This window comes from Anabas testudineus, chromosome 16 (genome assembly GCF_900324465.2).
Source record: "Anabas testudineus chromosome 16, fAnaTes1.2, whole genome shotgun sequence".
In the NCBI taxonomy this organism is placed as follows: domain Eukaryota; kingdom Metazoa; phylum Chordata; class Actinopteri; order Anabantiformes; family Anabantidae; genus Anabas; species Anabas testudineus.
Window position 1 is genome coordinate 2845136 of NC_046625.1, and position 26390 is coordinate 2871525.

The 26390-nt window shown below is 41.1% G+C and overlaps 1 protein-coding gene across 5 annotated transcripts; it reads right to left on the bottom strand.

Moving 5' to 3' along the window:
• Positions 1–19077: 19077 nt before the first annotated feature.
• Positions 19078–26284, bottom strand: hormad1 (HORMA domain containing 1). Of its 5 annotated transcripts, none has more exons than XM_026372186.1 (16): positions 26111–26284; positions 25685–25747; positions 24905–25049; positions 24680–24743; positions 24178–24214; positions 24038–24058; positions 23882–23908; positions 23693–23760; positions 23413–23561; positions 22968–23125; positions 22637–22705; positions 20977–21037; positions 20709–20761; positions 20239–20322; positions 19983–20036; positions 19078–19500 (listed from the first exon to the last, which is right to left on the bottom strand). In XM_026372186.1, the coding sequence occupies exons 2-16, from the start codon at positions 25715–25717 to the stop codon at positions 19405–19407; spliced, it is 1119 nt and encodes a 372-aa protein (XP_026227971.1). In that variant the 5' UTR covers positions 25718–25747; positions 26111–26284; the 3' UTR covers positions 19078–19404. The 5 variants fall into 5 exon arrangements, with proteins under 5 accessions (XP_026227971.1, XP_026227970.1, XP_026227969.1 ...); XM_026372185.1 differs by lacking the exon at positions 26111–26284 and adding an exon at positions 26032–26066; XM_026372184.1 differs by lacking the exon at positions 26111–26284 and adding an exon at positions 25961–26050.
• Between the last annotated feature and the right edge of the window lie 106 nt (positions 26285–26390).

A 26390-nucleotide genomic window follows, 5' to 3' on the forward strand; every position in this document is an offset into this window, starting at 1 on the left:
AGTAAAAGAGGAAAAACTGAGATAAAATTAAAAAATATTATTTCCTCAAACTCCCAGAATAAAAAGAAAAAAACAGCTACAACAACTTTTTCAACCAACGAAAAACAAACATGAGCTGAAACCACTCTTATTTATTTAATGCGTAAATACAACGTGTCGAGAATCTGTGGAAACATTTATGGTTAAATATTAATAAAAGCAGAAAATAAAAACTTCACAGTGAATATTTCCAAAACTTTATTTGTCCAACTGAGAAAAAATCCAGCTCTATAAATAAAATCAGACTTTTAAACTTTTATATTTTCAGCACCAGGAGAACTGTAATTAGTTTTATTCTTGTTTTTACAACCATGCTAAAAGTGAATTTGCATTAAAATTCACATTTTACTGTTATAAATTTTACATTTTTCATTTCTCTCGTCGTCAGCTTCCTGCTCCTGGAGGTGTATTTGTAGAATAAATAATACTTTCTCTTTTCTTTTTTTTTTATTGCAGTAAACACTGAGGATAAAAAAAATTAAAATGTGTTTTATGACATAAAACAAATTCTAATGAATGAATGCGTTTGTCAACCGGAAGCAGCTCATTCATATTTAAATATTAAACTAGAAGCTTCATCCCACAGTGACACAGTCTGTTTCTCCGTTGAGTTGTTGTCAACTCCCTTTTTCTTTTTCTCCATCTCTAACCAGTCGATAAAATCAATGATTAGCACGAGTCCTGGCGCTGCACACATCACAATGTGAATAATCGATAACTGAATTAATTTGACCGGTCTGAAGGAAAAAGAAGGGAACAGACTGATATTAACAATAGTTACAGCAGAATTTAACATGAATGTAAAACCATCAGCTTTTATTGACTCACTCTTTGATTCTTGTCTCAGTAGCAAATATGAAGCTGCTGCAGTGATGAACACAGCTGTGAGGCTGCAGTCATCAGTGTGGTGAGATTTATATGATGTGGTGCAATAAACAAATGATTTAAATGATTTAAACTGATCTGACACTGGCTCAGTTTCATCAGCCACAGCTTTTAAAGATGCTGTTTCTAAAAGTGCACCGGCTACAGCTGCAGGTAAACGTGTGACCGTGCAGGCCTTTACAGTTCATCTGCATTAACAGCGTGTGGCCTCCTGCACAGACACACACAAACACACTCTACCTGCATATAAATACACAGCTGACTCCTAAAGGGGATTTTTCCTTTCAATTATATATGAAAATAAAATAAATGAAGATAAACCACATTTTATATAATAAAATCTGAACAATTCCACAAACGGTGAACAATCATTTCCACAGTGTGCATGGAAGTGTTGACACTACACCACGATTCAAAACCAGAAACAGAAAACACTAATTGATGAAATCAAATGCACTTAAACTGCACCTCAGTCCACACTCAGTCAAATCGAACATGTAAAATACTGTAGCTGCTGCTGGAAACTTTGAGCCAGTGAATGAATGATAATCACATTATTTTGCAGGATTATTTGCAGGTTTAGTTGCAGTAATGATCGTGTACTTCATGATGTGGAACTCGACTTCACAGCGTGAATAATGTTATTATCGATCATATCTGGATTAATGCAAATGCACTCGTTTAATTCACTGGATTCGCCTCCTGTGCAGATGAGCCAATAAAATACTACAGCAGCAAGAAGTGGAGGAAAAAACTACAAAAACTAGTTTCACCTGCAAAAATTAAACATTATATGAGAGCTGGATATTTTTCCATAGTTAGTGTTTTTTTTTTTTTATTTTTAGTTTTCTAATATAATTTAATTTAGAATAAATTAAATCAAATAGTTTAAATATTTCTGCAGGTATATTGTCTTTTAATAAAAAAATAAAAGCATTAATTTTTCATTTAGAAATTGAAGCAATATTATGTGTGTTGTTGTGTGCGCGCGTCTAACATGAGCGCGCACCAGCCTGTATCGATCCATGCATTTTAAGCAGCCTCCCATTTGCCCTACAACTATTTTTCATATAAAATGTAAATATCTCCCTCTGTAATTGGCTCCGCATTCTTTATGCAAATGAAATTATCTGGTGGCCCGGACCGCGCGGGGAGGATGGGAGAAGTGTTTAATTTATGCAAAATGGAGCTCAAGGGGGTGCAAAGGTCGATAAGTAGCAACTTGTTTGAGTTTATTTCTTTTCTTTTCTCCTGTTATTTAGTTTTCTTCTTCTTTTTTCACTGAGTCAGAGCTCATTATAAGTTTTTAAAGTTAAACAATTGGTGATCTCCATCATTACTCACAGCCAACAGGAGGCAACTGAAGTCCTGCACTTAAATGTTTTAAATAGATTTAAATAAAAAACAAAACTCCCCCTGTCACTACCTCACTGGAACATTTTCTTTATCTTTCCTATTTATTTATCCAACGTTTTCCTCGGCTCATATTTACGTTGTTTTGTTTCAGTCATCCTTTTGATTTGATCTTTAATATATATCTTAATTTATTGAACCTAGTGACTGAAAGTATTTGTATTATTGGTTAAAAGAAATGTTCAGATCATGTGGTGTAAGGAACAACAAGCAGCCACATGAGATCCACAAATATAAATAAGGCCTAACAGGTTTCTATATTTGTAATATAGAAATGTAGCTGATGCTCTCAGAGACTTCAAACTACAAACCCTCCACAAATTAACATGTGTTCAGATTAATAACAATTAAAGAAGGTTTTAGTTTGTTGTTTACTTTGGTTTCTAATTTAAGATTAGAAAATATGAGCAGAGTGAGACATCCCTTCAGCAAATTAAAGAAACACATTAAAAACACATGCATCACATAGATCACAGCAGGAGTTACTGTACATCAACAGTCACCTACAAGCTGCCTGCAGCTGCTTTCACCAACACGACCATGTAAATGTCAGTTTCTGCTGAGATTTGGCCGCCTGGTGAAATTCTCTGCCCCCCCCCCAACCTCCTTCTCTTTCATGGAAACCAAACATGCCGACACACCCACACAAACAAACAAACAAACAAGTCTGCATCGTCCTGCATCCTCTGCTTGTCCCCCCCCCGCCACCACCACCACCACCACCACCACCCCACCCTCCTTCCTTGCTTCTCCTCCATCTTGCCCTCCACATCTTCCGGTCCATCTCGGAATAAACTGCGTCTTTCCCGGAAAACTCAGCGCACACTACTTCACGTGGTGACGTGCTGACAACAATATCATTTAAAAAGCATCAACATATTGATCACACACACACACACACACACACGCTGAGCTATTTTCTGCTGCAGTAATGCATGCCTTTGCCTTGGCCTGTCAGCCTCATAGTGTGTGTGTGTGTGTGTGTGTGCAGGTGTGTATGTGTGTGTGTGCAGGTGTGTGTGTGTGTGTGTGTGTGTGCAGGTGTGTGTGTGTGTGTGTGTGCAGGTGTGTGTCTCACAGCTGAAAAGTGTGTGTCAGTCTTCAGCCAGTCAGCCAGTGTAACTCGGTGGGGGATCAAAGGCAGCAGGGTTTCTCTCTTTTTCCTTCCTTGGTTTTCCAGTCAGGTTGCCCCCCACCACCACCCACCCTTTGCACCCCCCACCCCCCACCCCTTCTCCTCCTCTTCCTCATCCTCCTCCTCTTCTCTTGCAGCCGCTGCTCGTTTCCGTTTCTCCTCCTCTTCCCAATTATTCCCCGATTTTCCTTCGCTGTTCGGCTGTTAAATCCACTCTGCATCCATTTCTCTTTCTCGGCCACAGCTGCTGCTTCCTCTCCGTCTGAGTCGAGGTGAGGAGTGTGTGTGTGTGCAGCCTTGTCTGCCTCTCTTTCACTCCGTCTCTCTCTCTCTCTCTCCCTTCTCTCTTTAATCAGCATGTTAATAAGAAAGGTAACTAATCAATACATTCAATGGCCTGGCTTGGCGATTGATACCATCTCCATCCACCTCCCCCTCGCTCTCTGCTGCTAAACACACACACACACACACTAAGTGACACACACAAATATACAGCTGGAGGGCTGCAGGGTGTAAGGGCCCTTAGTTGTGATTTAGTCAAGTGCTGCACTATTCTCCACAATTTCGAAGGCAAAGATGCAAAAATAAAAATCAGCCGTGTGAGAAGAAGGAACACATACAGCACACACATTGGTAGCATCTTGTCATGCAGCTCCTTATATCAATTAATTAATTAAAAGGACCTTTAAGACGACTTGAGAAGACTTTAAAGCTTGAACTCTGTGGGCGCTCTTAACATTAACACAGAGGCCTCTCCCTTGTTCTTAGCCACTACAGCAGTTACAAAATCTACAAAGACTTAATTTACCAGACATGAACCTCTTATAACTATACTAAACATGGCTACTGCCTCTCAGAAGAGGAAATAAAAACCTTGCAGGGATGAATTTGGAGAAGATGTCTACCGGATCTCCTGACAAACTACGGATTTTGTCATTTGCACCATTTGGTTTCAATGTAGAATGGACTATTTAGTGCCTTAAAATAAAAAAGAAGATTTTAAAATCAATTCTATTTCCAACAAACAAAGCCCAACACTTGGTCAGTCAGGCTCCCTTTTTCACAGGGTTTGGCAGCCTAACATTTAATACGTATGGTTAACTTTCTGCAGATCATGGAGTCAGAAGAGAGACTGGAAATAGTCAACAGCTGTAGGAAACTAGACTGAACTGTCAGATGTGTTTTCCTCCTAAAACAGAGATCAGAATCAAAAATGACAGCAAGAGTTTGGCAAAGGATTTAAAGATCTCCAGCCAAGTTGTCAAGATTTTTAGTTATTTTGATGGTAAAGTCTTGAGAGTCAAAGACAACATTCTACTGTAATAAATGACCATTTCCCATATGATTCACTTTATACGTTTACTCTTTTCCCCTTTCCTTACTTCTTCTCTTTAACTCTTTCGTCAGCCATCCAGGACCTAAATCCTCCCATTTGAAAATATCGGTAGCCAATTGCTGTTAAAGGTATGTGGATATTTGGCCAGGGAGGTCCATGCAGGCCTTCAGGGCAAGAGATAGTTTGGAGTCACAGGGGAAGGGAATATTTAAGCGCTGAATGCTCGCACAGCTTAGGGCTGCAAACAGAGAAACATCTCGCCTTGTACCAAAGCAAACATCCACTTCTATCTCCCTGTCTCTCGCTCTCCCCAATATTATTAATAGATAGTAGGGAAGAAAATACACAAGCGCACACACAGAGACGCATAAGTCCTCCCTCCTCGGGATATGGAACTCCAACAGACATGAAAACACTCAGGCTCCTTCTGAGGAGGACATGAGAGGCATGGCACAGGATGAAGGGAAATCCTTCATACAGGAAGAACACAGGCAACAGCCAGAATGCAAGGTGGCCTTTCAGGGCCGACTGGATGGGTTTCTCCCCATGACCCTCAACCCAACACACACAAACACATCCCACCCCCCTCTGTGCTGCTTTTTTGCCTTCTGGTAACTTCTCTCTCAGTGCAGAGCTTACAGTGTGGTGTAGATCCTTTTACATTTGTCTCCCAGTTTATATCCACCCCCTACCTTCTTCTTCTTTTCCTCCTCCTCCACCTCCTCCTGCTTCTCCTTCTCTCATGCCCTCCGTATCATTTTTCACTCGCACAGTGGAACAATCGATATGTAGAAAAGCGCTACGGTATCATGTATCATTGTGGAATATGTGATATAGATTATGGCCAGTTCATGTTTACAGTATTATTCTTTTGTACTGTTCAGATCAAGAAAGCTTCGTGAGACGAAACATTCATTCTGCTTTAAGACTGAAGGGTTTCACGGACTGACAAACATAAAATTGTAAAAATAACAATATAGTTTTATGAGGTCGGGCCTTGTCATGAGTCACACTTTAATAAAAAGCTGTAAATGTTCCACTTGTACATGTGTAATCAGAGAGAGAGATAGTTATATAGCCAGAGCTATAAAGCTAGGTTAACGTGTTTTTGTTAAATGCACAGATGTCTTGTTAATAAGAGTAAAGCTCTTCAGGCATCCCATTTTATTTCAAAATGTGAATGCAAAAATTGCCAGTTTTCCAGTATAGACCAAAAGGACTCCATGCTGAAGATTTACTTTAACAGAACCATGATAATACAATTCTTGACATCCTCCATGATTTAGTAAATGTTCCCTACTGTATCGGTAAATTGCTTTGGTTCTGTAATGAGGACAGAGGTGTGTTTTTGCTGCGACTGTTAAAAGACAGATGAGCTATTTTTTCACATTCAGGCAATATGTTTTGGACAGTGACTATTTGAATAGCCCTTTGTTTGTCAAATCAATATTTTCATATATGGCCAATAGCCCTTTGAAATCACTTGGGCGTCATAAATATTTTTCAGGGAATCTATTCTTTTGGAAAAAAAAATGCCGCAATGTGAAACCTCAGATAATCCCGATAAAATTGACCAACGGCTGTTCATTTATTTTTTCTGTAATGTGTGTCATAAACTTACATGTACATCGCAATTTGCAGACTTGCATTGATAAGAGCCAAACACACCAAAGATGGTGGTGATATTGTCTTTCTATATATTTGCTTCACCCGTCTCTCAGAGCAAGCTGAGGTCCAGTTTCATTGCATTATCTGCATGTCCGGAGTGTCCCAGAGGGGCTGCAGAATGACCAGTGGCCCCGCTGACCCTCAGAGCTGCTGTCACCCTTCATCTTGCTGCTCTCCATCTTGGATGGTGTGGTCACCTAGCAACCAGGCCAGGGTTCGCCGCTCATGGACCAGAGGCTATTGGGAAATCAATCGATACGCCTCGGCCCAACCTAGAGAGCTGCCTGCCTGCCTGGCTGGCTGACTCCCCTCCCCTCCCTGTCTCTCCCTTCCTTACACTCCTCCTCCCCCTCTCCCTTGTTATGGCCAAATGAAGACGATGCAGTTCTCACTTTTCCACACCTCGCTGTATGTGGATATCCTGTTACAGGTTAAGAAATGCCTCTGCTTGCCAAGGGGCTTGCAGCTCTCGAGGCTGATGTATCTGTCCTGTCAACTGGCCTCCATTTCCACCAATGTTTAGATTGAGAGGCGGAGAGACAGCAATTAATCAAATTTTAGAAGAGGATTTCTTTCCTATCACTGTACCTGCCATGAAGAACTGCTGACCAAAGATTACATTGGTGCACAATTGCTGCCCACCCCACCCCTCCACCACATTTATGAATTTCTTTCAGCACACTGGAGCACTTGGTGTTTTTCTGAGCAATAACTCCACCACTCCAATCCTCCCTTGGCTCATCCTTTGGATTATTTCCACATGGATCTATGTGAATCTAATTAGAAACCTATCAGACATGAACGCAAAGATCACTTTCATTAGCAGAACAATGATAAATGTTAAGGGGATAACAGGATCCCCAAAAATAAGGAGAGCTTTTTTAAGCTCGTAGAAACATCTAGAAGGTCAGATCTGGTTAGCAGGACCTCTATTTATTATGGAGGTTCCCCTCCACAACCTTTACAATCAGGCTGGGGTCAGCAACCTTTGATCCCCTTCCACCACACTGGGAGGATGGGCAAAATTCGATCACCTTAAACAGTTTAAGACAAAGGCCAGGGGAGAAAAAGAGGATGATGACAAAATTGGGGGAAGACAGAGAGTGGAGGTGGAAGAAAGAATGGGATGTGGAAAAGGAGGAGGAGGAGAAGAAGGAGGGTTGATGTTAGCACTGGCAACAAACCGCTGTTAATCTGTTCCCCGATTAGAGCTATCAAACTGAATGGATGAACAAACAATCTGGTGCATGTGGGCTGCTGGGTGACCCCATTTTCTTTAGAGAAGCAGTTTGAAATGGTTTGAAATGACCTTTTACCTTTCAAAGATTCAATTTCAGTATTACAGTCATACACATATTTAAAGTATAGCAATCTTTATTAGTAATTTCCTGATTATAGACCCATGGAAATGATCCAGCAACAATTAATCAAATAACCAATCAGTAAAATGTCTGACTGACAATCAACCATTTCAATAATCAACACATCATGAAAGTCATTTATTAATTTAAGCACACTGTGTTTTTTAAATATTGGTGACATTAGACAAAAGTCAGTCTGAAGATGTTATGCGGCCCAAATATTGACATATAGTTGTACCTAATTAAAACTAATCAAAAAGATGAGAGACATTTTGAGGTGCAAACACTGCACTGCATTGCATTAAACAGCAGATGTGCACCACACTTAATGTCAAACAACAAGCAGCTGTAGTGCCCCCTCCCAGATCGCTCTAGATTAGGCTGACAGATTTCTTGACTTTTGTTGTTGTCCATTCCTGCAACTAAGAAGATGATGGTACCTCTGTTGTGGGGTTTGCAAGATCCCCAGATGGTCACCCAGCACGTGGCCAGAGGTGGGCCATGAAATAACCCCCCAGCTGGACACTGCGGCCAGGTCACTGATCTCTGAGCCTCCCCTGACCCTCCTCCCTTTTCTCCCTTTTTAAGGCCAGCTGCCATAGCTGCAGTTCTATCCTAATGGTGTTGGATCAACCACCCTTCACAACCCCCACATGAGCAGATAGCCACGCATGGGGAGTGTCCAGCTGCCCTCTTCCCCTCCCCTCCATGAATCCACCGGCCTTTCACTGGACAGGAGAGCCCGAGGGGTTGGGGGCAGAGTGTAAAAGGATTGACTGTCCCACCACCCCAGTAAAAAACAGGAAGAAGGGCAGATGAGAGCAATAGCCACAAGGGTGAGACATAGCCACAGAGGCATGACATTGACACGGACGAAAGAAAAGAACCTTTTAACCATAAAAGTGGAATAGTCGCCTCTGGAAATCGGAGGCGACAGTAAATGTGTTTGCGAGTGCCAGGGTGTCTCACTCATTGTCCCCATTACATATCCCATTGAGTGCAGGAGAGATGAGGGGGGACAGGGTGAAACTAGATGAGCAGAGGGAGGGGATGATGCCTAAAAGCATTCTCAGTGACATACACAGACATGCATCCACGAGAAAATAGTGTTCAGTTGTGTGCAGCTAATGCGCCGCTGCTTCCAGAGAGCCTGGTACAGTTGGATGACTTGGCATGAGCCCACCCGGCACAGGGGGAGGTATGCCTCTGCTGGGCTGGAGTCTGGCTGCCTACTGAGAGAGGGGGCTTCTGGGTTCGCTCGCCTGGAGTAATGTCGATAAATCAATAGGACACACGTCACTGCAGGCCCAGAGAAGCCACATGAAACTGCCATTGATCGGCATAAGGTGGAGTGTGTGGGGGGAGAGGGGGTAAAGGGAGAGGGGAGGTGTTATGATGGGAGGGGTGAGGCTATGGGGGAGGGAGAATTCAAACACATGAAGACCGAGGGTCATCTATCTCCCCCCGACTCCTCCCAAAACAATGAAGGCCGGTGCATGGATGGAGTGTCAAAGGTCAGTGCAGTGGCCAGTGGCCCCTGAACAACACTGCAGAGCCACGTGCCTGTTGATAGCTTGTTGTCACAGGTCACAAAGCACAGAGTGCCTCTGGTGCTGGAGGACAACCGCTGTGTGGTCCACAGTGTGCAGCTCGCTACACGCTGACATGCTGCGTTCCTGCTCGAATTTCACTCTGCTGCCAGTCAAGCAAATCCATTGCGGTTTGTGATTTGTCATTCGTGACTGCTGCATTGACGACAACACACCCTTATACACCAGTACAGATGGGGAACCCTCAAACAAATGCATGTAAACTAGCTTCATCCTACTTCCAAACCGCCATATCTTCTCTGTTGCAATGTCGGTAACCACAGCAGCCTGACACAAAGCCACTGGCTATAGTGAGAAGCCACAGCTGATTGCTTCCCTCCCACTCTCTTGCTCTCAATTTTGCGTTTTCAGCAGTAGTTTCGATTGGCGATCAATACGGCACATGATCAACACAGGCTCCAGATCATCATATCCATCCCTTTCACTTAGGGCTGACCGCGTTCAGCACCATGGCTCTGGAGCCAATGAGCCTCCTGTTCAAAGAGGGTTGGAAGTTCAATGCCCAGTGATAGTCTGGGTGTCAAGTTCTCCTGACGGTCTGTCTGGCTCAGCCTTCTGGGTGTCTGAAGTAAGCTTCGGTTAATCTCGACCAACAGCGCCACTCCTTTCCTCCTCACCGCCTTTATTTCTCACTTTGTTTCTGTATCAACCCTGTTATATTTCTCTACTCTAGCGTCCACAGTTGCTCACAGCGAGCTAATGGCCAGCACATTGATCATACTTGTTTGCCCTCCAAATTGAGGTCAACTACAAAAGAGGCCCTTTTTCCAATGTCAGGAAACAACTGCCGTTTTCAAACTGTCATCTGTGCGTGTTATTTTGAAAATAACTCAGAGTCCAGACACCTGAATTTGCACCTACGCTGCTGCAACATAGTATGTCCACATGCATCCTTCAACCCACATCAGGGAATGAAGGAGGTCACTCAAATCTCCCCCAGAACCCTGGACCCGACTCCTATTTTTCACCTCTCTTTTCCAGTAAGCTATTAACCTTTATGTAATTTCTTTAATTGTGGAAGTTGACACTGGGCTGGAGCCTCACGTCACCTTTGCATTCGTTTCCCTGACAGTTTCATTATCACAATAGGTATATGAAATAGACAGGTGCAAAATGCATTGCAACCCTCTGTCCTTGCTCGGCCGGTTGCCATGGAAACGGCTGATAGAGTAGGTTATCGATCGCTGTGTCCAGTCCCCCTCCGTTCCCCCACCTCCTGAACCGACTTTTTTTCTGCAGTGATGGGCGTGGATCAATAGCCTGTATATTGTATGCTTTTCTCGCCATTCGTCCTCCATAACAGCAGAAGAGAGAGGGATGGAAAGGAATTGTAAAAATGTAAGTGATAGTATTTCACGTGAAAGAAGAAGATTTGAAAGAAAAGGAGTGATGCAATTGAAAGAAAAAATAGTGGAGTCTGATGACATGTAAATATAGCAAAGGCTTTTAGTATTTCAGGCGCTGGGATTCCCTTTTATTTTGATTGAAAGAGAAGAAAGAAAAGGAAACAGGGGTTGCAGGGGGCCTCAGCATTCCTCCTGTCTGTCTGTCACAGTCACTCCAAATATCAGCCCTTTTCTTCTCTCTAGCACACTCTTTACACATACATGTCACGGGCATTTACCCACACATGTAAGTTTTTATATCAATTTATCCAAATCTTCTCTTCTTTATTCAAATAAATTTCACAATTAGCCATCAGAGAGAGCCAATTCATGTCTTTAAAAACGTGGTGAATAAAGGAGTCGCTGCGGACCTGGGGGAGCTCGTTTAAATCTCGCCTGAGGGATCCCTCTAGCAAGAGGTCATGGTTGAAATCATGGAGCAGCGGATTTAAAGGTGGGCGCTCCTCAAGGTGTCTCTGTCGCCCCGAGGCACGGTCATCACAATTCCAAGAGAGGTGGAAATAAAAGTACACTGAGGACACAAAGGCTTTTGGACACTTCTGGAGATATTAGCCCGGCAGCTCACTGATGGTCAACAACCTTGGCCTGGCTACAAACAGCCCCCACCTCCATGGACTACCTTTCTAAACGGCTTGATCCCATACATCACAATTCATTTCAGCATTTCCCCATACAGTATTGATACTGCACTGACAAATGCATGTGGAACAGACAGATTAGCTGTAACGATTCTGTGAGAGCAAACTAAGAAGCAGGAAATAAAACTAAAGAGAAAAGAATATTGCATGCCGTTCATCTCTGACCTGCCAGGTTCTCCATATATTCACCTTTCTTACTGTTAAACATATTTACAGCAAAATTAGAGACACAACACGTGTAGACTGAGGTTTAGTCTATATGAATTGTTGCATTGTCCATTTTTCTCCTCCACTGGGCTGACATATACAGTCTCTCCCCCTACACATATATGTCAATATGTTTGGTCTTCACTGGGAGAAATGTGCCCTGAGGCTCCCATATAAAATTAGCAGACCATTCCCATGTTGGCTCCCTTTCATGCCCCTACTTGCAAAGTGGCCAGCGCCGCTGTATCAATAATTCAACCACAATTTAGTTGTAGTTGGGTCGGGTCAGTTGTTACGAGTGCAATTGCCACTGGATGCCTGATGTGTCTAACGGGCTCGTTGCAGGTTTGTGGTAAAATGGCCTCATGTCCAAACGTTGAGCTTTGACTAATGTGAGCCTGTCGAGATCTGTGGCAATGAAAACCAGCAAACATACAGTTTGGGTTTTAGTGCACTATGGCAGAACAGAGCAGCAGTTTAATTTGTGTTTCATTTTAACTCATCCCTTTTTAAATCACAGAGTTCACATTAAATTGCATAGGATATATATGCAGCATGTGTTTCTAAAAACTCTGGACAAACAACAAGGACTAAACAATAAATAAATGGTTAATCAGTTTTTAAAAGTCATTTTTCAGATGTCAGTATACAACATAAAAAACAGATGTCACTTTAAACCTGTTATAATAAAATAAATGTAAACTACATGACTCCAAAGGTAGTGAATAAAATGTTTTACATCAGTTTTAATCTCACTGTTCCGTTCTTCTAATCCATTGATAAAGTAAAATAGTAGTAACTAAAACAGGTGGTGTGGTGACTATGCAGTAAGTCTTGGATTTAAGAAGTAAGACCTAAAATCAAAATTACATTCTTTATTTTATTGACATGACTGTCTCAAGTAATAATAATGAATAAAAATAAAAGCTGTGTTGAGACAAAAACAAAAGAAACACTTAACTTAGATAAAAGTACAGTGAACAGGTAAATGTTTTATCATGCAGTGCAAGGTTAGCTGCATGTGAAGCCATCAGGCTGACAAAAATTTGACACTTAACAACACAGCTCATCCTAAACAACCACATTTGTGTTTAGAGGATTCATCCATAGAATCCACCGCGGCCTTAAACAAGTCTTGGGGGATCTACTCCCCCACGTGCATCCCACCAACACTGCTGCATGTCTGCCCTCCTGTCTTAAGCCAGCCTTGGGGTGTTGGAGGTGTTAATCCAGAGTTATAGCTGAAATGGAAATCCACATGTGTGCTGTATGTGCATGCTGGATGGGAGGAAGGGGCTGAGAAGTGGCTGCCCTTGCACCTTGGCGAGATGAAAAGCCCTCAAAGCCTGGAGAGGAGGAAAACACTGGCAGGGCAGAAGTCAAACTCCCAAGGCCATCAGAGAGAGAGAGAGAGAGAGAGAGAGGGGGAGGAAAATCTACCAAACTTTTTCTTCTACCCTCCGGCAGATTGCGTATGTGGTCAAGCTGTAGACCTGGAGTGGAACCTCTGAGTTACTGTATATGAAATGTACATTCAAACTTTCAAACTTCTGGGCAACTTGTGAAAGGCTGCCAGACTGCAGTGACCTGGCTTTGTGTTTCGTATTTCATTGTATGACGAGTTTGACAGAATCTCTTGTCATGTGTTGAGCACTGTTTTATTTATTTCCCAAAAGTGTTGTGTGATGTAGTACTTTTTTATTTAGTTTTTGGTCAAATGGATTTGAAATGTTACTGTATTCTATGTGGGTGGTGCATTGGTTATGTCTGTCTAACTTGTTGTATCTTGTGTGCACCAAAAACCAACCTGGAACAGTTAACAGAGCTAGAACCACATTACTAATACGTCAATTTGCACATGGTAACATCAGTTTTCCATTCAGGTGATTCTGTCATATTGGATAACAATCAACAGCACATCAAACTAAATAAGCACCAAATATCTGGTTGAGGAAAGTTTACTAAAGCATCATATTCTGTTTTACTGCCTAATCACAGTTTTTAACTTCAGTCTGTACAGACAGCTGAGATATTATTTAAAAAATGAAGTTTAAAAAGACGCACTGTGACATAAACATATGAATTAAAGGTTCTTAAATTTTCTAAGGGACTTTAATTAATAATGTTAATATTTTCTAAATCTCCCTGCAGAAAGCGTGTTTGACACACCACACGTCTGTGTATGTCGCTGATTGAAGTGTTTGGATGAGACAAACATGTTAGCTTCCTAACATGTTTTTTAACTGCGTTGCTTATTTAATTGTAAATAAATTCCCACTGTAAGTTCCATATACACACTGAATGTTTAAAGCCGTGTTTTCAGGTATTTGCTGAGTTGCAAAATTTGGAACTGTGAGAAAACGTTTTTCTCCTTTTTCTGGAGCAATAGAAGGAAACACTTCTGTTTTTGTATCTGAGGACAACATCAACCACACACACATTGAATCCATATCACAACACATCACAACATATCGCTTTATTGATTATTTGTCACCCCCCTTTATTAATCTGGGTTAAAAACACTAAACAGGAAACTGATTGTGTGCCCTTCTTAATGCTCAGTCATCTTCTGGCCCTCTGTGCATGTATACAAGCTCTTATAGCTGTAATACGTGATGGCGCTCACTGTGTTAGGAGGAAAACGGAATAAATATCTGTCCCTATATGTTAGTGTTTTGTCTGTAGCCATCCACCAAATGACTTCATGAATAGTCAACCACTATTTTACTTGTTTTAGTCTTAAAAAAACAAACCAAAAAAATTAGAATTCATGCCTCAAGCTCTGGCAGCGTTGACCCTAATAATGTCTTTGTCCTTTTTCTATGTTTTTCAGAAACTACAGTAAATTCAACCATTTACAACGATCAATACGGAGTCCGAGGAAAAAAAAAGATCCACTCCAGATGCCTGAACAGATGATGCTGGAGGTTAAGTGTTTCCTGAGTACACATAGAGGTATATGCGCTAAAAAAAAGCGTAAAGTGTAAAAGTGATCTATGTTCTTAAGCACCTCAATGTGCTTTGCTGGCGCTCTTGATGAGTTGTCGCTGTGACTGGGTGGAAAAACAAGTCTAAGTGATGTGGCCCTGCAGTCACCTGACCATCAGTATGGCGCGTCTGCCATCGCGGGCCGTTGGCCGGCCTGAGTCTGTGTGGCATGGCGACGTATTGCACAGGTATGCGGCAGTCAGTAGTTATTCATCATCCATAATGTTAACGATTACAGCATGTCGATAACAAACCCAGGAGTTAAATGAGTTTGTGCACTCAGCTACGCCTGTGCCTTTGTGGTTCAAGGTCACTCCCTCCCGTCCATGACAGGAGGGATGATTCCCGGGCCAGGCTGCAAGCACACACATCTTGCCTCAAGGTCAAGTGTGCCACTATTTAGAACAAATAGATACATAAAACACTCAATCTTGTGGGTGGGTAAAGTATGGGCCAGGACCTTGGGCTGGGATAAAGTTGGCCGGCAGCTCGTATATTTCGTCCTGTACTTGTATTTCAGCTCGACACTTTGTCACCCCACATCTCATCCCGCATCGTTCTCCCCTCTCTACTTGCTTTAATGTTTTGGAGTCCCTCCTGTGTGACTGAATGCAAAAGTTTGCATTGATTTTTAGCATGTAAGCGCTATGTGGACACATCTCGAGTGTCTGGAGATGACAAACTGTGTTTATCATTCTGCTCGGTGGCCTGCTGAATTTAGACTGTGCAGCCTCCTTTAAGCTCCTCTGTCAAACATACCATGACCGAAACTACTATTCAACCTATGGATGGTTAGAAAAGTAAAAACACAGAGGGCCTTTGTGTTTGAGCAAGAGCAGGACAAGGCTAGGGCGCGTGGCGAGAGGATACACTTGATTTGGAGTCAGTTAGCAGCTCATGCCTATCGTAATGGACAATGGGACAAGGGCAAATGTCTCCCTCCCCTTAGCTTTCCTCTCTCCCTCTCCCTGTCTCTTGGCGTGCTTCCCCCTGGAGGCACGAGCCAGGGGCTGGGTGCTCTGATGGCCAAGCGTGACATTTAAACCCCTGCCCTCCGGTAGCTTTAGGGGGGGCTTTGTGGAGGAGATGGGGGGTGCAGAAAGGTCCATCTGAGCATAGAGAAAGAAAAAAGGGGGTCCGGACAGAAGCTCACCCTATAAACCCCCTATCCCTCGATACGCACGCACCACACCCCCGCCTCCCACTGCATCCCCCTGCAGAAATCCTCAGTGTGTCAGTGTGGTGGGGGGCCCCATTGTGCGTGGGCCTGCCGCTGAAGAAAAGGGCCCTTTGGTGGTAAACAATTCAGCTGTCCACTCTGATCACAATGGGGGCACATCCCATTGCTTTGAGCATCTGTTTCGAGGAGGTATTGGTCCCCTCGCTACTCAGCAGCGCTGACCATACGTACCCGGTGAGCGACTAAATCCCTGAATCTGCTGGCCCAGTAACACCTGCTCTCAGCCCCCCCTCCTTTTATCATTCCGTATTTGGATCAATACTGTTGACTCTACTGCAGCATCTCTCAAAAGACAAGTTGAATAGCCTCGTGTTGGCTGTTTAGTAGGATCGCATGCTTTTTAAATTGTCTGCCATGTGGAGGCCAACTGTACGAGCTGATTAAGGCATGCATGAAAAGGAAGATGCTTTTCTGTCATGACACCAGGCAGCTGAAGTTATGTATGGGGCCCCCCTCTTCCCTGCTCATTCCATGGCTATTTATCACCACCTAGTGTTTTTTTCTGGAAACATCATTCCTGTTAGTGAATTCATTTTGTTGTTGTGGTGTTGTTTTTCCTCGGCGTAAACATAGGATGGTGTAATAAATGGTTGGATTGAAGTGGCAATACTTCAACATCACACCAGTGCAGGCAGAATTCCTCAAATCAAAACCTGCCCAATTTGCAGAGTGCATAATATGCATTTTGATTTTAAACCTGGCTGAGATGGAGCTCATTTTATTTATTTGGGGAGTTTAATCAATAACAATACATCATATAATATATTCTATAAATGTAAGTATAATTTTTAAAGTTACTACAAAGCATCTCTAAAATATAGTAGAACAGACAACATGTCAGTAATCCTGCAAATCGAAGTATCAGATAAATAAGGAAGTAAAAGTACACAACTGAACCTAAATGCAGTACTTTGTTACTTTTTACCTGGGAGCATACTGTGTGTGTTACTGTGAAACTGTAAACTTCTACTGCTCCTACTAAAACGTCCAAATTCGCTAAACGTCTCTTTAAACCTGAATGAATGGGCCCACTACCTGAGTCCAAAGGGTTAACAGTGAGCGCAGTACTCTGCTGGGGAAGCGCTAATCAGCTCTGAAACATTTGCTGCCCTTCTGGCAAGGTCAAAGGGGTCACGGTCCCTGGGCTGGATGTCCACTCCATCCCTCGCTCCTCCCCCTCCTGCTGTAAAGCCCGGCCCCCCCTTGGGGCCTATAGGCCCTGCAGGCACAATCACCGCACAGCGACCATAGGCTCACAGAAGCTGGCTTTAATCTACGTGGAGCCTTGGGATGGACTGCGGCTGTCTGTCCATCAGTCAGTGTGTCTTGCCTTGACCGTACACAGGCAGTCCTGGACCCGAGTTATCGACTCGGTCAGACCAAACCCAGATTTCTGATTGGTCTGCAGAGGCATCCGGCGGGCCCCTCCTGCTGTTTGACCAGCTGATTGATCTGTTAACACTTGCCACTGGACGTGTGTCCCTGAATTTAATTTTAGAATTCATTTCTGGGAGACGTGTGTGTACAGAAATGATGTAGAGTCCCTGGATCCAAGTGAAGGATTGAGGGTGGAGGCGAAATAAAATTGCAATTTAGATTCCTTTCCTCTTGTATTGTTAGATATTCGGAACATGCTTGACGGGCACACTGGTCTACCCATAAAACATTTTCTCCTGTTGTTTCATTTTCAACTAAGATGCGATAGAAAGTGGTCCTTATTCATGTTTTTGTGTCCTCAAGTGTCTGATCTCCAAGGGGTGCCAGATGAGTCAATCTCTCAATATGTGTATTTTTCACTGTATGTTTGTTTTTATTTTCCATGCCACTGGATGCATTTTGCCTTTTGGGCTCAATTTATTGGTTCATTTCTGTGATATAGTGCTGTTGTGATGCCTATAGCAGAGATATTGGTTATCTACAATACATGACCAAACCTGCAAAGGTGCTTTTACTACCATTGCATTTCATCACATATCAATCAACACCCAGAGAAACCCCTGCTGTCAAAATAATAAAAAGTGTTGAAAAATGCCACAGGAGCTGGGCTGTGAGGTTAGCTAACCCTGATTCATTTCACAGCTCATAAAGAGCATCGGTGCTTTATGCTTCTCAGTCATCAGAATTACCCATAAAAACTCACAGACAATGAAATAAATGTGGTGAGCAAGACAATGCCCGTGTTAGGAAGTGAGGACTGATTTGATGGAGTCCCTCTCTCTCTCCTCCCCATGGCCTGCTGCAGACACAGGGGGGGGGGGGGGGTGCTTGGATATGCATCACAAAGGCTTCCTGCAGTATTGATCTGCACTGGGTTAAGGCAGTCTATCAGCAAATGTCCCTCTCTCTAGAAAAACAATAGGAGATTAAAAACACACAGCTTGCCAGGCGGGAGGCTGCTGATGGGCCCTTATCTAGGCCCAAAGGTCACTGTGTACAGATATAATCCACTTTCACTTAACAGCTTCATTTAAGGCACCTCACATGCAAATGGTGGCATTTTAGGCTCTATTCAAAGATAGACGATAGTTTTACAAGAGGCGGAGGATGAGCTGACGGTTTTTACTGGCAGGAAGCTGAAAATACTGAATCTTTAAAGTACAGAAGAGGACTGCACTTCCTTTTTCCAGCCCACTAAGGAAGCACAGATGTCTGACACCATTTAAATGCTGATGGCAGCAGATGTTGAGCATGATGACTGTAACTGTCTTTATTTCAGAACAATGAATTATAATAAATAAAAAAGGAAGGAAATACACAAACATACATATCACAAAAGAACCACTGAATGGAAAAGCTCATTATCACCACTGATACTGTACAGTATAAATAAAGAGTGCAGCAGGCTTGTCATATTTATTGTGTGCAGTTGCTGATAGGATTTAGCTTTAATTTTATTGTTGTCTACCTCCACAATACAATACTGACAAGGTTCCTTACCACTGCCAGCTTACAGCTAATAAAAAATATGACTCATAAAATCCTGGCATGCATCATAGTACCCTCATAGTTTGACTGTAGTCTCTGCTTGCTGCTCTTTTTCTTCTGTGAACACGGGCGTATTCCATCTTTGTTCCTCTTTCAAGCAGCTGTACAATAAATCTAACTGTATAACTTTCTAAGAGTTATAAAACTGACACCTCACTGATGGACAGTTAGTATTTTATTGAAAAAACCTGCTTTGTTTACACATAACAGAGGCTGCTAACAGTAAAACAATCATAACCATCAACATAGAACATAAACTGTTTTCTTAATTAGTATTTCAACTTCATGGATGAAATGCATCAAAACAATTTCGGTCTGTGTGTCGTCAAACCAACTGTGCGCTGAGAGTAATGTCACAACCTCAAAATCTTGCTAAAATATGTTCACAGCAGGTGTTAAAAAACAACTACTTAAGCTGTAATCAGATGTGAAATAAAAAAACATCCTGTAAACCAATCCAGCGATGCTGCTGTGCTTGCAGTGACATGTGAGGTCAATAGCGTTCTTTGGGCTCGCTGAATTTGCGTTTCTTCTTAGCTGCGGAGGTGGATGGTATTTCCTGGCTGCTGGGGATGTCATACTGAGAAATCTGAAAACAACAGAAGAAACACACAGGTGACAAACGTCAGCCACAGTACTTTATGTGTCTACTGACAGATAACATCCCACTCTGTGCAACCAAAGTGATCGCTGCTGACTCATCTGTGAACTAACAGGGTTCCTACGCATTTTCCACTTCAAAATCCATCCTGAATCTGCCATAGACATGTTTTTAGGTAAAAGAGTAGCCGCTTAGTCATCCTATCGCACATAGTGAAGGTGGTCTTTTTTCCGAATTGACTTAAATGTCATGTGTGGACATTTTTCCTGACACAGATCTTATTACATACACACAAATGCAGTATATTTAAGTGATATGGGGCCATAGGCAAAATATTGCTCTTACTTAGCAAGAGAGAGGGATTTCTTCAGTCACTAGCTTCATTTAGAGCTTTATAGCCAGATTAAATAATTTTGACTACACCAGTATCTGATTTAAGTTTACAGAAGCTGTACAGATGAGTAACTCACCGCTTTGTCTTTCATAGCAGTTGGCTTGATGTTGTTCACAGTCAGGTTTGACTCCTGCCCACAGACACACACACAGAAGCCAAAACATTTGAAATGGAAAATCATCATCACTCCACTAATCTGCTCTTTATAATTTAGTGCACACATGCATAATGTAGCTGTAACCATCAGTTGATATAGCATCAGTGGATGTAAATGTAGTGTTTCTGAACCCATCTAGCTGTGGTGGCTATTAAGCTTTAAGTGGGTGACTGACCGTAGTGGACTTGATGATCCGTCCACTTCTGGTCCTCTTCAGGCCCACCTCCATGTCAGAGGTCCTCTTAACCAAAGTGTCTATCTGAGAGGGGACAGATGGTCCGTAACGCCAACGCCCATAAGTGCCACTCAAAGTGGCCTTTTGCTTCATGTTTACAGAGACACTGCAGCCATTCAGCATCTTCAGACTGCTAAGAAGCCCTTCACATTTATTTCTCAAAACCAGCTATTAAAAAACTCTCTTCACATTTCACCCGTGTCTGCTCCCGCCACACAGGAATAAATAACCTTCAATTTTATTTTTTAAGTGTTTTTTGTTGCTGAAGAATTGATTGATTTCCCAGTATGTCTATATGCAAAATAAACTGCCTGACTGATGAACAACTATCAAGCATGTCAATAGGATTACTACTGTGTTGCATTAAACTAACAATATGCTGGGGTTAGTAGAGTTCATGTCGCACCTACCTCTGTGACTTCCTTGCAGCTTTTAATCTTCTGACAACAGCTCATCTGGATTTCTTAAGAAAATATACATACATGCTGCATGTGTTTCAGATACTGTACTATAGTATTTAGTATTCTGTCTCACGATAGTAGTTCTACCTGGATCATGAGGATATCAGTAAGTTTATCGTTAAATATGAAAACATTTTTACAGTATGTGATTCCAAGTGAGGTCCCCAGTTAATTTCCTCCTGTATACTGTTATACTGAAATATGCAGGAGATTTTACCAGTGTTCCCCAAGTCTGTGTTCTCATTATCAGGCTTCTCCACATCTTCAATCACATGGCTCTTAAAAAAAAAAAAAAAAAAAAAATACCATGATCAAATAAAGTCAACACACTCACCACAACAACAAACAGCTTTTGATAAAACAGACTGAAACTCAGACTTCATTCTCAGACCTGCTACATTTATTATGCTGTTGTATTTCCCACTTTATGTATTTATCACAAAACTGTGGACATTCACACTTATGACGCATCTAATGATTAAAGGCACATGTCAAAGAGGTGTCTAAAAACTGTGATGAGGAAAACACAGAAACCAAGAAATTGTAAATAAACAGGTGTAAAAAATTGAGATTAGTAATAAGTATTATTGTTATGTAAATAAATTCACATAATAATATCTGATTTGAGAGTCATTCCCATATTACAGCTAACATTTATTGTTTTTTTTTTCATAATTACATTCTGATATGACAATTTGCTGCATGCGTACATACACTCCGCTCCAAAAGTATTGGAACTTTGAATTTCTCTATTTTTGCTGTAGACTGAAAACATGTGGGTTTGACATCAATAGATGAGACAAAAGTTCAACATTTCAGCTTTAATTCCAGGTGTTTACATTTGGATTCGATACATAAACAAGATAGCACCTTTGTTTGAACCCATCCTGTTTTCATATGAGCAAAGGTATTGGAACAGCCCAAGACATGACATTACCTCCACTGTGTTTCACAGATGAGCTTGTGGGTTTGAGGTCATGAGCAGATCCTGTCTTTCTCCAAACTTTGGTCTTTTTAAAGGTTAATCTTTGTCTCATCAATCTATAAAAGGCTAATTTCAGTACTTTTGGGCAAATTCCTATTTTTGGCCTTCTTATTTTTCTTGCTGGTTCTGATATAGTCTGTCTTTAAAGTCTTTTGCGAACAGTAGATTGTGATGCCTTCACTCCTGCCCTCTGGAAGTTGTTGTTGATGTCACTAACAGTTGTTTTAGGGTCTTTCTTTACAGCTCTCACAGTGTTTCTGTTGTCAACTGCTGTTGTTTTCCTTTGTCTATCTGTTCAACATCTGTTACTTAGTCCTCCAGTGGCTTCTTTCTTCTTCAGAATATTCCAAGTGGTTGAACTGGCTATGGCCAATGTTTGTGCAATGGCTCTAATTAAACAATTTCCCTCTTTTTTGTATCCTGATTGATTTTCCATCATCTATCAGCTTCGCTATTGCTTGTTTGTCACCCACAGACAGGTCTCTGGTTTTCATGTTGGTTACACCGCTTAACTATAAATGCAGCTTTAACAGGCAAAATGCAAATCTGAAACTGAGCATAGACATCGAGTGTTATTTGTCCTTTGAATAATCAATGTACTGGGTAACACCTGGGCAACAAAACATACCTGTCAGGGTTTAAACAAAAGATGCTATCTCCTAAATTGTGTATTAGATCCAGATGTAAACACCTGGAAATAAAAGCCGAAATAAACTTTTGTCTCATTCATCTTTTGATGTCAAACCCAAATGTTTTCAGTTTACAGCAAAAAATAACGAACTGGCCTCACTGTTCCAATACATTTGGAGGGGAGTGTGTGTAAGTGTGACTGAAATTACTTTGCCCTGTCAAGTGTAAACACACTCCATGTCTCAATTGTTTCTGTGCTGACCTGTGACAAGACGCCATCATCCTCCATCTTCAGAACCCACTTCTCCGTAACAGAAAAACTCTCCTCCACCTGGCGACATTTAACAAAATGCATAGCTGGGCATTAAAAAGCAGCTTTCAGAAATGCTGACATCAATGATTCTTGCTGATGTGGATGTTAATTAGGAGACTAAGTTGAAAAAGCTTCGGTTAAAGAATAAATATCATTATGAAAAATTAAATACAAATATGTGGTAAGAGTGAAATATCTCTGACACACTGATTCAAACTGTGCATTTAAAGACATTTAGGGCAACGTTTTATCACACCGCCTCATGCTTCATTTCCATCACCTGTTCCAGTCTCTGTCGTTCCGTGGCCATGTCCAACTTCAGAGTGTGGAAGGGGGTGACCACCTCGCCCATGGTCAGTTTGACGGGCTCCCTCTCAAACTCCATGGTGTCGCCATCGGCCTCCTTGAAGCCCGGTGGTTGGTAGTCCTGAGGGGTGACTGGCAAAGAGACAAATAAAGAGAAAAACTGTGATATTGTTTTTAGAACAAAATCATGACTCAGCCACATGTTCAAAAAAACTTGTGGTACATGAAGAATGACGTGTTTCTTCTGCCTAACATGTCAGATACTATAAACACAGATAACTCTACAGCTACTCAGCTTGTTTTGTGCCACTTTGTGTCTATTATTTAATTATTTTTTTGTTTTTCTATATTTGTCTATTTTTTTTTTTGTCTATATTTTATCATAGTTAGTGTACTGCAGTTGTGTTGGTGCGTGCTACCGTCATCATAGTAAGCCAGCTTCATATTGAGGCAGACATTGTCTGGCAGAGGACCCAGATTCTGCATCAGAGTGTAGAGCTTCCTCACCAGCAGAATGCTAGCCTTCTTGGTGTTACCGCATGACACTGATGACAACTTGTTGTTGTCGCTGGTACACAAAGGAAGCAGTGTAAGAAACGAACACAAACCATCTGCCCAGTGCTCAGTCAACTTAGCTAACTTGTTCCCTGCACTCATATTAGGTTTACTCAATGTATAATGAACTTATGATAACTCAACCTTTCAAAGTCCATCTGCGCTCCTTTTAATGTGTACTGGATCCTAAACTGGTAAAACTCAGTCACTTTCTGAAAGAGAAGATGAGACAGCAGCTGTAAATGGGATAATCAACAATGATAAAAACAGCTTTGAACAATGGCTTAATATAGTTGAACAAGGACAATGGCAAGAAGACAAAGTGCCCATTACCTGTGGGTTCTCTGGGTCAGTGTAGATCTAAAAATGGAGCAAATGGACAAAGCAAAAGCACCATAAACATTTCTGGATTCTGTTGCGTGATGTGTATTTATCACATCACGCAAAAGGACCAAAAATAAAAAAGCAATGATTGAGCATACTACTTACCGACATGATAACTGTCCGGAGCTGGTGAAGAAAAATAACATTAACTCTGAGTATGTTAGTTACAACAGGACACAAGAATAATTGTAAATGAACACTTATTTTGGTGGTTGTGTAAATTTCTATGACAGGTGATGACTTACATATTGCTTCTGGATGGCCTCAAAGCATCCCTGCATCCTGGAAAATAAGAAAAACAAATGATCCAAGTACTCTGGCATTTTAGTTTATGAATACAGTAGCAACTGCACATTAGACTTCTTATACTGCATCTGATTTTTCATTATTGTTAGAGCTAGATTTTTAAATCCTAATGAATCCTGGTTTTTGATTTCTGTAATCGTCACAGTTGTAGAGTGTATGTAAATATATTCTAAAAGCACGTTACAATTAAATATCATATATATATATATATATAAATACAATATTAAATATGGTATGTTTATTAAGATGTTTAACATTGATTGATAATGATTTGATTCAATATCACTCAATTCAATCGAGGTTATGACTTGCCCAAATTATATTTTTACAATAATTAAGTTAAAAGATTTTAGGCATATTCAAATAGATGCATAAAAACCCTTATCAAAAGCTCTGGCCAGTAAGTGTCAAGTGTTTTTTTTTTTGTTTGTTTTTTTTTACCACTGAACAATCTGACTAGCACCAGGACAGCTCCGCTCCTCTCGAAGGATGAGCACTTTCTGGTCTGTGGAAAAAAAGGAAATTGGGTAAGGATGAAATCTTAAAAAAAAAAAAAAAACACAAATGCAGCATTTTTTCATATATAAACATTCTTTATATATATTAAAAAAATATTTCCAAATTTATAGTCAAGATAGGCTCTTAGATTTCCATGTGCAAACTAACCTTCGACATACTTGCTCCCATATGCTTTCTCTGGGAAAAGACCCCGAAGGTATGTGATGCCAGACACTGCAATTGCCAAAAGCTTCTTTATAACAACCAAGGACTGCTGCTCTGTGAGAACCTGATTAGGCAACAGCTGAGTATCCTGCATGGGTGACACAAATTCATCACAAGCTGAGTGCTGCTTGTTCACCACAGTTAACACAAACGCCGGAAATTTAGAGAGACCTCACTTGCATTTGAAAGATGATGTTAGATTACAATAGTTCATATAAAATACTAATTTCACTTTTCCCATTTGTTTATTGTGTTGATGGATGTAGCACCGCATTTCTGAAATACACATATAAACATACAATACACATTCGAATGCAGTTAAAATAACTACTCAGATTTTATTAAGTAAAAGTAACAATAACAGAATGTAAAACACTCCTTTACACATTTATAGTCCTGCAATAAACCTTTTAATCAAGTAAAGGTTTACATTCATTCACATGCACACAGTGATGAACACATGTACTTTAAATAGTGAGTAGTTTAACATCATATGTTCTCAAATCTGAACATACAGTCACTAACTAGTTAAAGCTCTCAAACAAATACATGCACATTAAATTAAAACAGAAATGTTTTTAGGGGAAGTTTCTCAATTTGCACTAAGATAATGTGAATGAATAAAAGCACACTAGTTATCTAATGATTACAACCTGACTGAAAATGTTGTAGCTCCCTAAACTGCATCAGCTAGTGATTCTAAACTTGATTCATTTTAGTTACCTGTGAAGTCCTAACTCGTTGTACACACGCCATAGCTTTGATGAGAAGTCACAAAATAAAAATCTGCAGAAAGAACGTAAGAAAGATTAAAATATACTTTAATATCATTAAGTTAGCTATTTTAGCAACACAGCTAAACTAACGTTACACATAACGTAGCTACCTGTTAGTTAAGCTAACCATTAGCCTGTTAGTTTAGCCTGTCTCTTATTATTGTTTTTAACTTAGCATGCTAATGAGTTTGCACAAAGCAAGTAATATAAAAGCGAAACATACCAATTTAAAAGGTGTTAAGTGTTAATAAGTGTTTTTAATATATATATTTTTAAAGCTAAGTCGGATAGTACCGTTCCCGCTAACAGCTTGATTGACGGGCTGCAACACCGTTACCAGCAAGTGACCAATCACAGAATCGACTACTTCTACCTGCAAACCACATCATTATGACAGTGATGATGACCGGTCCCTCTGGAAAACTACTTTTGATGTGTCCATCTTTTCATATAACACAAATCGTGTAGTTGTATGTAGTTTTAGTTCATATTGCAGTAATTATGTTATATCTATATTTTGCGTTATTTCGGTCATTTCTGTTGATGCAGTGCGGCCTCCACATCGCCCCCAGTCTGCATTGTATAATATGATTGGCCGATGAGCTGTCAGTCACAGGCAGTGGGGGCTTTACCTTTATCCCATTGGCTACAAG

Excerpts from the sequence above, each read along its gene's own strand:
- hormad1 (XM_026372186.1), bottom strand. The coding sequence starts at position 25,717 with ATGGCGTGTGTACAACGAGTTAGGACTTCACAG. Across the intron at positions 24,215-24,679 it reads GCTAGTCAGATTGTTCAGTG|GATGCAGGGATGCTTTGAGG; the intron begins GTAAAAAAAAAC and ends CTTATTTTCCAG. Across the intron at positions 23,909-24,037 it reads TCCGGACAGTTATCATGTCG|ATCTACACTGACCCAGAGAA; the intron begins GTAAGTAGTATG and ends CTCCATTTTTAG.